Genomic DNA, 15132 nt, shown 5'->3' on the forward strand with positions numbered 1-15132 from the left:
ATCCAGTGGGGGTCGATCTATCACGTATCTCTTGTCAACTCCGACACTCCACCAGGGCAAGAGGCGCAGGCAGAGTCAATGAGGGAGCATCAGCCATCAACTTAACGCAGCGAAGACACTGCAGTAAATAGATCTAAGTATGGTGATTTCAGCTGTGTTATTCATGTAGCTGAAGTTGCATAACTTAGATCGATTTCTCCCCCCCCCCCCCCCGTGTAGACCAGGCCTTAATCAGGTCAACCTAACCTCCACTGTAGATACAGCATGGTCAAAGGAATAATTCTTCCATCGACCTAGCTACAACCTCTTGGAAGAGGTGTATTAACTACATTGATGGAAAAACCTCTTCCATCAGTGGAGAAAGTATCTACACTACAGTGCTACAGCAGCACAGGTAAAGTGTTGTAGCTTAGCTGCCATAGTGTAGACATGACTTTAGACACGCTAAACAAGCTGAACTTATTAACAAACCTTTCAAAACAGGAAACATGGGCTGACAATGAATTGCTGATAATTGGTAGTTGATGGAATTTTGTATCAGTAGTACAGTGGTGGTTAAAAAATGATTAATTGCCTTAGGTTTCTCATTTAAAGTCTGCAATTAGCTAACCTCCATATTTGCAGTACTCACAGTACTTCTCATAGGGAAACACAAGAGAAACTAGATATATAAGTAATCTATTCTGTTTATCTTAAATAAAACTAGCATGTTTATTGGCACCACAACTGTACCAAACAGTTACATACATTTCCCACCATAGCAAGAAACCTGCTAGTGCAATATTACAGAAAAGCAAATCCGATTACACATCTGTTATATCGGATCAATAAACTGAGAAAGTGCTTACTATGAGTTGCAGTAAATGAAATCCCCTGTTTAATTGTTTGTATCCTCCACATTTTAATGTCCTGTGTTTTAGATGGAAAGGTCTTTGGGGCAGGGACTGTCACTTACTACATGACTCTGTAGTCCCTACCAGAAGGGGCCCTGTTCAAGATGAGACCTTATATGCTACCCCAATGTAAATGTTTAGGAACATTAAAATTTGAACATGTTCTACCCATTATATTCAAACAGCAGCCTCCCAAATGCTGGATACCAGTTGGTGGAAAATGGAGAAGTGGGTGATGACAGATGGCATGTAAGAGAACAATTGGGAAAGATGTTGCTGTCATGGAAACAGACTACAACAGAGCAAGAAATGTGGCATTAGACAGACTGAGGTGGAAACATTACATTGCCATATGTGTCATGTGGCATGGGAGCATCTAATAATAAATTCCCCAGTGCAAGCTTCTTAATGCAACTTGCAAGTAGTGATAACAATATTATGGATTGCCAGCTGGTCATAACCTTCCATTCCAGATTGTTGCCGTGATAGACCCAATTCCTTCACATTCAGAAACACAAGCCTCTTCCACTTGAGATGCTCCTCTAGCTCCTTTCTCTGGTAGGAGTTGTAGAGTCTTATCTTATTTGTGAGCCCATCAGTGGAGGGGTTCATAATAGCCTTAGCCACTGCATTGCACAATCGCCCTGTCAAGGGAGGCTTATCCCAAGAATGTGAGGTGCATGGAAGTCCCAGTTTGTAAAAACCCATTACTACTGGTCACCAGTAGGGATAGGCTCTGGATCATGAAAGCTCAAACCTCCATTATTGGAGGTCTCTGATTCCATTCATGCTGATGACCTGAGGTGGGGCTGCAAAAAGTAAACTAAGTAGAGCGGTACTCCCTGATTCCTCAGCAAACTATCAGCACAAACTTCAAGGGACAGGAGAGGAAAAGACTCTAGTTCTTCAAACTGGCTACAGCAGGTGTGTCTCTCTGTGTGAAGGGCAATAGTGGCTGCAGGGTCAGTTGATTAACAGCTTGTGATTTCTGCCTGGAGTTATTCAGACATTAGCTTTTGCCAATAAAATTGGGGAGTATTTAATTGGTTAGGCAGGTAGCCCCAAGATAAAGCTCCTGAAGTTTCTCTTGCTGTCATCATGACACTTTTTTCTTTTTTAGGGGAGGGAGGGTTCTTATTTTCTCAAATAGCATGCAAAGGTGCTTCCGCCTACTCTCTATGCTCACTTATTTTATAGCTGTGTGAAACCATCCAACTCTCTTCAGGAAAACTGCATCTTCTGGGAAATGTTATTCTGCCAGAGGCAGCTCTCAGCATCTGTTTGTTGGGTGTCAACTTCACACTTCCATTTAGCGCCTCTTGATATTTTCTATTTACTGCCTTCTTGCTTTAGAGGCCTAGGTAATGAGATACCTAGAACAAATTTAATATAGACAAATAATTTGTTAAGTTCACTTTGATCAGGGTATTTGCTGTAATGAAAATAATATAATGGTGGAGTTTGGCCTATGAGTTCTGTTTGAGTATTTTTTAAACTATTAAACTATGCTTCACTCTGCTTTTCTCATTTGCCTTTTCAAATGAGAAAAGTTGCAATCGGGTTTTTTAGGTGATTTAAACTCACTGCTCCTGAGGAGCTAGTATTAAAGCAGTGGTGCCTGAATGTCTCAGACCTTACAAAAATGGGTAGATAAGGCAGGATTTTTTCAAAAATATGTGTACAATTTTGAATATCATTTGCACATGCATTCAATACAATAGTGTACACGTACTGAGATCTGTGGGTGCAAATAACCATCTAGACAGCTGGCTGCTTGGATGCTATCAACTGTTTGTGATATCATCACCAAATGACAAAAGCTCCTCTCAGCCTTCAGCCAGAAAATGCAGACTGGAGTTGGAGAAACAGAAACAGACAATACAATCTAAAAGTGCATTCCTTCATTTGCTTTTCTACATGCACATGAGCATGATCCGCAGCACACAATGGATCAGGTCTGGAGAGAAGGCTTCCCCTTATCCTCAGCCTTCGATTCATGGACTGTAAAGTCAGAAGGCACCATTATGATCATGTAGTACTTTTCAGTATCGCAGCTTTCCATGGTACTGTCCCCTCTCCTACAAGTGTGATCCACATTCTTTGGATAAAATCCTGGCATCAGTGAAGTCAATGGGAGTTTTGGCACTGACTTCAGTAGGGCTAGAATTTCACCCTTCGTCCTGGATATATGACCTTGCATTGGCTGCATCAAAGCACATATTTTAAAGAGCCTAGCTTACCATGCGATCCAGACTGCAGTGTGGACCTGGCCCATCCTTATCCCTGTTTGCCCTTCGACCAATTATTGTGTCATAGTCATGCTTTACCAGATGTTAAATCCTAATTGGGAAAAAATAAACCTACCTTGTTTTTTTCTTTCATTTCCCTAGTCTCCACTTACTACTTTATTTTAGGGTGTCCTTTCTTCAGATTCCCACCCCCCCCCCAACTTACCCTCAGTTTTGTTTTGGTTTCATTCTTTTTACTGTTTTAATTTACTATAATGTCTAAACCTCTTTCTTTTCTCAATTTAAAATAATTATTTTCTACTGGTCTGAATCCTTCTCTTTACTTGTCTCTCTCTCTCCTCCATTTTCCATTCCCTTCTTTTCTCTTTGTTCCACTTGTTCCTTGTGGATTGAAATCCAGAGAAGAGGTCTATCTCATATTCTAAATAGAGAGGATGCAGATGTTCTGGAGGCTGAATGGATGACAGACAGAGGCCCAGATTCTGCATAGAATGGGTGGATTCCTGTGCTGTCATGAAACTCATTTTAGGACCGAGGCCTGAATATGTAGATAATACCCATTGGATGTTTAGCGTATTGAAAATCAAGAAAAGATCAAGTAACTGCATTGCACATTCACTTTAATATTAGTATTATACAAAAACATTTTCCTTTTGTTAATGTTAGTTTTGCTAGGTTATTTTGTTTGTTTTTAGAGGGGGATGCAGGTGGAGTGATACTGATTTTGGGGCTTTTGTGGAAAAGAGTAATATGTCTGAGTCTATGCAGAAGACAAAATTTGCTGCACTGTAAACATCACTAAAGCCGCTTTATAAAGTAAATGTTGGAGAATGGCTATGAAAGATATTGTTTGTTAGCTCTCAGATGGAGTTAGATTTATAATGAGATTTCCCATTGAGAAGAAAAGCTTTCTTTGCCAAACTGTCTATCAACAGAATATCCTGCCTATCTGCGAGGGGAAAGAACACGGTTTCACTGTGCTCTGCATTAATGTCATCTTTGTTATTTAAAAAGAGAGCCTGGATGCTAAGTGAACTCGGATACTACATTTTACTCTGTCTGTGTTTTATTTGCTGAATTATTCATCTGACTGTCATATACATTTCCAGTTTCTCTTCTGATTAAGGCTAGATTTCCAATACCCAGTTCGTGATTATGGTGCAGTTTTGAAGTATAAGCTAGCCAACTATGGAAATATCCTTCTTGGAACTATGTCTTGCTGTTTTACTGCAATTAGTCATCTGCAAGACTGTTGTTTAGCAATAAATTTAGAACTTGGGTGGATGTTTTTATCTGCATATAATATATTTAGAAACTCTCTATATATTTCTCTACATATTCTGTAGGTGGGATACGCTTCAGTCTTTTTTTGCAACTACAGTCAGTATTTAACCCTTTCATACAGTATGTTCATGTATGGGTCTAAACACAGGTCTGATCAGCAGAATGTCTGTCATGTGCATCGCCCTGGATCAGACAACCCAAATGGGCTTTTTTACTGGACAACCGCCTTTTCCACTAAAAAAAAAACATGGTTAATATTATGCATGCTGAAACAAAGGAGCCCAGTAACTTACCCAACATATTTATGAGTAGACATTGTCTCCTAATTTTTCCTACCATATTCTTAATTATTATAATCACAATGGACCAAACTCTCTAGGTTTACTCTGGATTTAGTGAGAGTCTAATACTTTATTTGCTGTAAACAGTTTTCATTGTGTTCTCTCACATAATACAAAACTTATCATTTAAAAACTGTCTGAGAGCATGAACAGTGGTAACTGGGTTTTAATTTATACTCCAATTAAGTAAAAAACATGCATTATATATTCAAATGAGGGTTATATCAGCCATGGTTGAAACATCTACATTTGTGGGTGAGTTGCTGTCCTTTGTTTCTGGACTTGAAGATGCCTGGGAAAGTTGGGTGCTAGGTTTTTGCATTTAGATATCAGATTTAACTGAACAATGTGTTAAAAACGGATGTCGTTTTGCAGCCAATAGGGGACTATCTATCTGAGCTCTGTTTGTTCCAACAAAGGGCCTGGAATAAATTATGCTAAATAAATTGGCTCCAGGTTTGCCTGTTTCAGACAGTAGTTCCAGAATAATCTATCCTACAAGTTTTACTAAGTCTGACCACTTGCACTAAGATGTCACCTCTTTTCAGGGATATAATGTCACAAATGCACCAGTCATGTGCATCTGGATAGCCCTGGCTGTCCCAAGATGGCAGAATACCAGCACATCAGTGGTTTGACTGCTGGCAGCTCTGCTAGCCCATAACCCGTTTCAAATTTGAGTTCCACAGGGAAGATCTAACCGCAGAGGCAAGCACATAGGCCCTGATTCAACAAGGTGCTTTTGCACCCACCCAATTTTAAGCATGTGAATAGTCCCCATTACTTCACTGGAGCTACCGTGTACGTAAAAAGAGGTTTGTGCTTAAGGCCCTTTTCAGCAAAGTACTAAGGGAAGATAATCAAAAACATAAAAGAACTGAATGCAGATACATTACAGCTTCATGATAAAGCACTTGAAGTCAGGGCCGGCTCCAGGTTTTTTGCTGCCCCAAGAAGAAGAAGAAGTAGGAAAAAAAAAAAAAAAAGGCTGAGTGCCACCCCTTACAGAGGGCCTCCCCAAGCACGTGCTTGGAACGCTGGTGCCTAGAGCCGGCCCTGCTTGAAGTTAAACATAATTCTCTTGAAATGTTTTGTCCACCATTTTGGTTCAGTACATCTCACAGGACTATCGCAGCATAGATAGACGCTTATCAGAAACATCAAACAACTAAAGTAAGAGGAATCTCTACTCATTCTTTCTAATAAAATTCCTCTTTTTTTAAAAAAAGAAGTGCTTATGGATTTGGTCAAATGGAGTATAGGACACTGATCTACTTTAGAGACATCCCAGGAGGTGTTGGGCATTTTCTGGGGATTAATGACCAGTCAATTGGTCTGAGGTACATTAACCTGAGCTAGTCATTAATCTCCTGGGAAGAGTCCTGTATTGGAGCTGGTGTTGTATTAGAGGATGAACTGATGAAAAAACATAACTTAAAAATTCTGGCTAGCCTGCAGCACGTCCTTAATGGGACTTGTTTGGCTCAAACTCACTGAACAGCTGCCTCAAGTGTAAAGTAAACCCCTTGTGTCTGGCCTCTTTCCACAGCCAGAGTTCAGATAAAACAAAGGAAGAAGGATTCCAATAGCCAGAAATTTCTACATGGAAAAGTCAGGCTCCAGGCAGCCAAAAGGCTAAATTCAGTGCTGGTTGTAAGGCAGCAGATGTCAGTGAATCGTCACATTCGCACCTCCTTATACTATTGGTGAATTTGGACCTACAACATAATTATGCTCTTGCCTCCAGGGAAATGACCCTCAAACCACTGGTGGAATCCTTATGGGTTTAGCACAGTCCCAGTTTCCCAAGCCATGATTCCTATGCAATCTTTGCAATGAGACTTGATGTTAGATAATTTCTTGCTTTGGAGTATTCACCAAAATGGACAGGGCCTATCATCTTTTTTCACCTCTGTCTTTTTAGAGAGAGAGAGAGAGAGAGAGAGAGTAGGCCAGCATTAATGTCACCATCAGGACCAGCTTTATGAAATGCGGGGCCTGATTTGAATATCTGGCAGTGGTCTGGGGCTTCGGTGGCACTTTGGTGGCGGGGAGGGGGGGGGGTCTGCTCTGCGTCTTCCATGGCACTGAAGGATCTCCCCGCAGCCAAAATGCCACTGAACACCCGGACCTCTCCCCCCCCCGCGGCTGCCAGGTGAGTAAAAAAAATTAAAAAGGCGCCTAAGGCACGGGGCCCTCTTACGCGTGGGGCCCGATTCCCAGGAATTGGGAGAATTGGCCTGTGTACTATCAGTTACTTCCTGTGTCTTATTATTTGTTGGGCACTAATAATGAACTCAGTAATACACATTTATGGAGTAAACAAGATTTCTTTGTTTCTCTTTCTCAGGTATTTACATTCCAATAGGGCAAAGAATAAAAAAACCCAAAAACAATCAAATGCTTACTTTGGAAATTTATTTAATGAATGAGTGATTTTGCTTAGCCTACAGGAGTACATTCAGATTGAAAGGTGGCAGGGTCCTGGTGTGTTCTGAGGAGAGAGTTGAAGGAGGAAAGGGAGGAAGCCAAATGTGTTGGCATAGGAAGGATGTTCCAGGTGAGATCTTCACCCCGCTCTGGCTTCTTTACAGAAGGTAGAAGTACCAGTGTAGTGTAAAGGGCTCAAACCCACCTGGTTTAGCCAGAGGAAGGATTTCCCTGGCAAGACACAGCTTTACAACTATTCTCCGCAATCTTCCAAGGACTCCGTTGCAAGCCATGGTGTAGGGGATGTGCTTGGGGAGAGGCTGGGGCCAGGAGGGATGTGCTGGGAGTAGGACTGCAGCATGCAATACCGTGGAGATCCTGGGCAGTGCTGCAGCTAAACTGACGCTAAGTTAACACCGAGAGCCACAGAGCAGCCCAAATGTCAGAGGGCATAAAGGATTAAAGGCACCTTAGTTCCCTCCCCAAGGGCTCTGCATTCTGTGTTTCATCTAAAAGGGTCAGCAGAGAACATTGCCCCCGGTACTTACACCAAATTAGTTGATCAGAGCACCGGAGTTTTTTTATTAGAGCAACTGAAAACAAAAATTTCAGAAAAAAAATGAATGGAAAAATTTTCGTAATTTTCCCAGTAGCCCTACTTGTTAATCACTGGTGGTGTATCTGCTCTGGTCATTTTCATAGATTCTAAGGCCAGAAGAGACCACTGTGGTCATCCGGCCTGAGTGCCTGCATAACAAAGGCCAAAGAACTTCCCCAAGACAATGGTCTGGTTCAAACATGAATATCTTTTAGAAAAAAAAAAATCCAATCTTGCTGTTCCCAATTCTACACAGGGACTATTGTGTGATCTTCCTGAAGTCACTTCAACTTACTTGTGTCTCCATTTTTCCATGGATAGTGATAATTACCTTCCTTTGTAAGGTACTTGGTGATGTATGGATGAAAAGAGCTGGGTATTATATTATGATTATTAAGTGAAAGGTGATACAAAGCTTGCTTTTCTTACATGTTGCGCTGAGGTGGGCCCATACAATGCTGTTGACCCTTGCCTGGAACCCCCCATTTAGCGTTCCTAGGACGTTTTGGTTTGTGGATTGAGGTAGTTAAGTAAGTCTTATTTCACTAAGAACAACATATGGGAAGGGATGTTTTACATTGTATCAGCAATCATTGCTTTTCTCCTGAAAGTGAGTAAAAGCTTCCAATATCCCCTTTTTTACTTTATAAATAAGTTTGTGATGAATGTACAATTACCTTAAAATGAACATGTATCTCCAGTTACTGCACCATGGTATCTGAGGTACTACATTGTAGCCTCTTCAATAAGCTATTTTATAAGAATATAAAATAGCTGTTCTATCTATATAGAGATAGCCAAGACATTCATGTGTGGTAATTTGGTAAACGCTGTCATTTTAATAGTGACTGTTTTTATCGGGTACTATATTTAATTTAATTTGTACTTAAATGTTAGCTATGCTCGATGTTGTCCAAAAGTTTACATATTTTTCTGGCCTCAGTCTACCAAATTAGTTTTATAGAAAAGAGATTACAGAGATTTGGTGTATACTGGAGAAAAAAATCCTCTATGGCAAACAAAGTGACTTCTGCATAAGCTACTCTCTAACTATAGGTCTGGCCTGCCTTCATAAACATTGTGTGCGAGGATGCCAAGGACACACAGATGTTTTCTTTTTGCTTTCAGATTACATTCGGATTTTCTGAAAAACAGAGACTTTTTTCACCATGAATGCAAGAAAAGACTCTTGGGAGAACAACAGAATGAGATCTTTCAAAGCGCCACATGTCTGCACAGCGTTATCCTTAGTAATGCTGTTCCTTTCAGTCACTGAAACGTCAAAGCAAAATATCCCAAGACTTAAACTTTCCTACAAAGGTAAACCCATCAGAAGATTTTCTATTTCTGGGTTGTTGTTGTTGTTGTTGTTGTTTTTGTGTGGTGGTGCCAGCATTTAGTTTCTGTTATTAAACAGGAAAATAAACAGTTGTCACAACTGTTCCTAGAAATAGACAACAATAGCATGAAAGACTTATATAGTCTTCTATGGGACAGAAGTATTCAATTACCTTTTGGGGGGTGACGGATAGTAATGGAAACCATAAAGTTTCTCAGATACATTTTAAAGGGATATAATTTTTAACACTCAGTAAAAACTCCAAAGCATTTGCTAAACTTAGACTTTTTTCTGAAGCTAAAAATCACGTATGTGACAAACAGTATGCAAATCCATGCAAAGAATTGGATGAATTAATCCCATATGATTGGTAAGAAACTAATCCTCATTCTCTCGGATTCTTTTGTATGGTCTCCATTGAATGTGCATAAATCTGGTAGCCCCTTGATAGTATTTCTTATTGTTTTGGGGCTCAATTCCCTGATTTAGGGCCCAGTACCTTGCTCACATTGAGGTTAGAAGTAAAACTGCAAGTACAACTGTCTGAAAACTGGCTGTGTAAAAAGGGTCATTGTGGAGTTCTATGATTGTTTCGCAATGTGCTACCATAACAAGTTTTGCTCAGTTTACAAAATGCATTGTTTTTGTTTTTATTTTCCCCCTAACTGCTGCCCTACCTAACGCAACCTGGGATCTGAAAATCTAGAGGTGTTTTTTTTCCCCCTTACTTGTGCGTCTTTAGCTCATTAGAAAGATTCTTCAGACTAGATACTGAAGTGTTGACTGTTACACCTGTGCAACCCTTTTGTCTTAAATTCTGCCCTCAGTAAGAACGATAAAGGCTGAATTTAAATAAAGATATATATTTTAATTGTTAGATGATGATGATCGTAGTCCAGTTTGTGGGTTTTCTTGTTGCTGTCTCTGCACTGCATCCTACCAGAGTTTGGTGAGATGATACCATTCAGATATATTGGTGCACTTGATCTTGTCTTGCTTAGTTAAAGAAAAGTTTCCCTAGTTAATTTTAAACCATCTCAGTGCCTGTAATTAAGGGCACTGATTCTGCTGTCACTTACAGAGGCATAGTTATTCTTCAGTGTGTAAATGAGTAGAGTGAGGCTAGGGGGGAATAGGAGCCTATATAAGAAAAATACCCAAATATTGGGAATGTCCCTATAAAACCAGGACATGTGGTCACCCTAAGTGAGGCCCAAGATGCTCTGTAATGACAAGAGGTCGAACAGCCATCGTAAATGAGCAGAATGTGCCTATTGTAAGGTATTACACATACAAGGATTTATTTCATCAGTGAGTACTGTATCCTGTGAAATGCTACTTATTTACAAGTTTCAACTCTGCATCTGCTGGGTTTGTATGCAAGTATGTGTGTGTGTTTATGTGCATGTGAGATCTTGACGGCTTTCCCATAGTTTCAGGAAATAGTTACAGTTATGTAAGCCAATGAATACAGAAGCTGAAAGATCTGACATTGAGTTATGAATATTAGTAGGAAAAACCTGCAGCTTGTATTCAAACTTTACTTCTAGTTTTGGCTTCTAAACATTTCCCCAGAGTTACTTATTCTACATGGTGATGACACTTATTGTGAGACTGATGACCAAAAATACTGTATTCTTCTGTACTTCAAAGATAGTTAGCCACCTGCAAAATCCTGATGGACTCAGTTGGCAGGTAGAAGAGGAGGGGAGACAAAAAAAACTTTGAGGTCAGTGTAGGAAAAAATGTGTTTATCGAAATATTTTACAATAGTGAAAGAGACCTGCTGGGCGTGGTGTTGGAAAATGCTTAGAGTCATTAATAATGACAACAAGTGGATGACTGATATTGAGGCCCTGACCCAAACTTTTATTAGGACCTTCATAAAGCTCTGGATTTGGCTGGAGGGATGGGTTATTCTATCTAAACTCAGTGACCTCATCTTGCAGAAGAAAAGCAGAGGGGAATACACATGAACACACACATTCCAATTCAGAGAGCTGTGCTGCCGCTGATGAGGCCAATAGACAAATAAGGAAATATGAGGAATATTGGATTACTAATTGTGCTTGCTCTTTTTGTTTTGGTTTTTTCCCCCAAAACTGAAAGAAGAAAAAAGTAAAAGAAAATGTAACATTTTCAAGCTTTTTAACGGTATTAAAGCAATGGCAAGGAAGAAAAAAATGTAAAAACAAAAAAAACCCAAAACTTGCTAACATCACTAAGTTGTCTGAGCATTGTAAGGATGAAAAGGTTTGTTAAAAAGAAATAAAAAGTAGAGGGAAAATGCACATCCTGAACACACACTAATGCAATCTTGGATTCTGCTTACAACCAAAGAGAAGTAAATGGTTTGAACCAATTACTTAAGGATTTGTGTGTCTTTAGAGCATCTTTGGAATCTATGAGAAGGTATGTCAAAATGTGTTGTCATCTGTTCATTTGCAAGAACAACCAGGCTGGTCCTAAAGTTCAGAAAGTAACTATCTGTCAACCTATGTCAGAGGCTTGCAGAGGTGCATCCAAAAGTCTCTATTTCCAAAACAGAATTTTGATGTGCCTGTTTTATGCTGACTCTTCACTGAGTGACAATTTGCATTATAGGCAGTGCAGATAGCGATGCCTAGAGTTAAAGTTGCCCAGTACTTCCCATGATTACAAGCTGTTTTCAGTTACTTAGAACTTAGCCAAATTTTAGCCCTGCTCAACTTCTCTGTAGCATTCAACATTGTTGACCATCAGCTGCTGCTCTCTCAGCTGAGGGAAGTGACAGGGGCCAGGGTAATGCACTAAATGGTTTCAGCTCTTCCTTGAGGGACACAACCAACGAATAATGATGGGAAACTGCACCTCCACCACCAGTTCCCTCACTTGTGGAGTCCCACAAGGATCAATTCTTTCTCCAGTCCTTTTCAACATCCACGTGCAACCATGAAATAGTGAAATGGCCAAATAACATGAACTCAAGTGCCAGCAATATGTGGATGACACATTTCTACCTGTCTTTCACCACATATAACCTCACCACTACCACCAGGATGGGCCCAGGCTTGTATAAGATCAGCTCATGGATTAAGCACAGCTGGCTGAAGCTGAACCCAAGAAATACAGAAGTGATGTTGGTGGGCAGAGGACAACATTTTGATGGTTCACACCCACAATAGGTCAGTTCAGACCATAGTCTAGGAGTGCTCTTGGATTTCTTCTTGACACTGAGCTCTCACATTGCAACAGCCATAAGTAACACTGCCTATCATCTCTGGTTGGCTAGGAGATTCCATCACATCCTGGAAGATGATGGCCTGACCTCAAGTTATAAATGCATTCATCACCTCTTGGTTGGACTACAGCAATGAGATTACCAGGAATGAAGTCTTCAGCATTCTGTACTAGTGGTAGTCTAAGTGCTGAAGCACATCTCTTCAGCAACACTGGATACCATGAACACATCAAACCTCTCCTCCACTCTTTGCACTGGCTTCCCAAGGAATATCAAATCAAGTTCAAGGGTTCATCCCTTATCTTCAAGGTGCTTCATGGCATGAGCCCAGGATACCTAGAAGACTATATAAAGCTCCAGGATGAAGAGCTTCTCTCTCTGGCACAATGGAACTCACAACAATAAGAATAAAGCTCATCTGTGCAGGAGATAGAACTTTCTCAGGCTGGGAATTTGGCCAGGAGATTTTGCTGGTACTAGGGATGTTTCTTTTGTTTTCTGCAACAGGGTTGCTGACCCATTAATTGAACTGGGATCAGCTTTCCCATTCCAGTCCACATGCTCCCAGTTGGGCCAATTAAGAGAATGGGGAAACATCTGGATGGGTTGTAGAAGATGAGTCGGGAGTCAGATGGGAGAAGGACAGGAGAGCCGCCAGATAGAGAAGATTGGTTCCTGGGAGAAGGCTGAAGGCAAAGAGAACAACATGTGATGTTTTCTGGCTGGCATCCCCAAGCCAGAGAGCCAAGGCAGAAGGCAGAAGAGGGAGATGCCTGCTGGCTCTAAGCTGGAGAGCCAGAGCTAAGGGCTAGGGAGAGCTGTAGGAAGGGGAAGAAGAGGAAGGGCTTACTTGCTGGCATCCCCTTGCTGGAGAGTGGAGACCACAGGGAACAGTGAGAGGGCTGGGGGAGTGAAGGATGCTTCCCTGGCGAGGATGCACCCAGCAGATAGGCTGTGGGAGTTCTCACTGGGAAGAGCAGGGTTGCATCCCAGAAGAAAAGTCTTGGGTGACTGTCCTGGCAGAGGGATTGTAGCCTATAGGACTAACCTGCTTGCTTGTGTGTGTGTCTGTGTATGTGTGTATGTATATGCATATATATGTATGTATTTGTGCGTGTGTAAATATAGTTTAAGTGTTTGGTTTATTGTAATAGGTTTATAGATTTATATTAAAGTAAGTTTGGCTGTAATGCTAGAGACCTACAGGCCAAAAACCTGTATGTTAAGCTAAAGCAAAGTTAGCATATCTATATTGGGCCCTTTTACCCAGAAAGTAAAATTGACCTTTATCTTGTTTATCCTATACCTAAATAAATAAGTACCCACACCTATGTCTATGACCTTTTATCTAGACCAATAGACAATGGAGAATGGTATAGGGGTTTTTTCAGTGTTGTACCTACAGACTTAAAAAGTACACCACAAGTGTGTACATACATGTCATCCATACGCACATACATACTAGCCTATGGGGTAAGTGTATCCTAACATTTCTGTGGGCGAGGAATGAAATTTGGGCACAAGAGGAGGATTTCCGGCACTAGTCCTATAAAAGAGGTGACCCACCTCGATAGAGTACTCCATTCTCACTTTACTCCATTTCTTACTTATTCTCACTTACTTCCTCCACTCTATCTATCTATGATGACTGCTACTATTAGTAGGCTATACTTGTTCTTCTTAAACTTTAAGTTTCAAAGGAACCAGGCTAAGCTTGATTTCCGTATGTTTTATTCTTTGTTTATTAGGTTTTGATTTTAAGTTTAAGTTAGTCAACTAAACCTTAAGTTCGCTTTAATAGCTTGTAGCATTAGTTTCTTCTAAGCACTGCATTCCTCACTCAAGAATTGAGAAACCTGAACTGCAAGCTGTTCCTGTGTCTCTTACCACCAGGTTATCAAGGAAAGGTGTGAGTAAATTAACCAAAGCTTTGTTGCATATAATACTATATTATCATATGTATCTTTTGAATAGCAGTAATGCAATTGTAACTTTGTAACTCTGATTATTTTGCCATTTACTTACTATTATGGATTTTAATAAAAAGTCTTTACGACTATATCTGTCTCAGTGTGGGCTTCCTGTCATACCCCTGAGGGTCCTTCGTAAATTCTGTGGAGCCTGATTCAGGACAAGAATTTTTATCTTCCGATCAAACAGATTGGTGAGCCTAAGTCCCAGACTTATTAATAATTATTAATAAATAAATTACATTACATTAAAATTAAATAAGAATTAAATTCCCATATTATCCAAATTAATATTATCAGTACACCATAAATCAGGCTACAGGATGGACAAGACATTTATGGTGAGAACGAAGTTGGGTTTTAAATACTGGATGCCCTGGGGGGCGGAGGGGGATGTGGTTTATGTTTGGGGACTTCTGGCTTACAGAGTGTTTGCACTATGTTGAATACAAAATTAATAATGTTCTCTTGGGCTTCTGAGGTGCTCTCACCATAGTATCACAAACACTAATGAATTTATCTTCTCAGAACTCCTGTGATCTTAGGTGGCATTATTATTCCCAGATCACAAAAGGCGGAACAGAGGCACAGAGAGATTAAAGACAAAATTGTCAAAAGTGTTTGCTAATTTTAGGTGCCCAACTTGGTATCCTTAGGATACAATTTTACCGATTGTAGCACTTTAATATGTTAAAAGCACCATTTCAATTGTAGGTGCTTGGCTATTCTTCTGTAAGAAATCTGTTGCGTATCCAGCATCATGTAAAAATTCTATGGCAGAAGCAGGAATTGAACCCAGTTCTCAAAG

The 15132-nt window shown here is 40.3% G+C and overlaps 1 protein-coding gene across 1 annotated transcript in view; it reads left to right on the plus strand.

The window, feature by feature from the left end:
• The window catches only part of SEMA3D (semaphorin 3D), a 192114-nt gene that overhangs the window by 49694 nt on the left and 127288 nt on the right, over window positions 1-15132 (plus strand). The window contains exon 3 of the mRNA XM_045002540.1: window positions 8924-9115. Within this exon, the coding sequence (XP_044858475.1) occupies window positions 8965-9115 (151 nt within the window). The 5' untranslated portion in view covers window positions 8924-8964. The remainder of the gene's footprint in view (window positions 1-8923; window positions 9116-15132) is intronic.

This window comes from Mauremys mutica, chromosome 1 (genome assembly GCF_020497125.1).
Source record: "Mauremys mutica isolate MM-2020 ecotype Southern chromosome 1, ASM2049712v1, whole genome shotgun sequence".
Classification (NCBI taxonomy): domain Eukaryota; kingdom Metazoa; phylum Chordata; order Testudines; family Geoemydidae; genus Mauremys; species Mauremys mutica.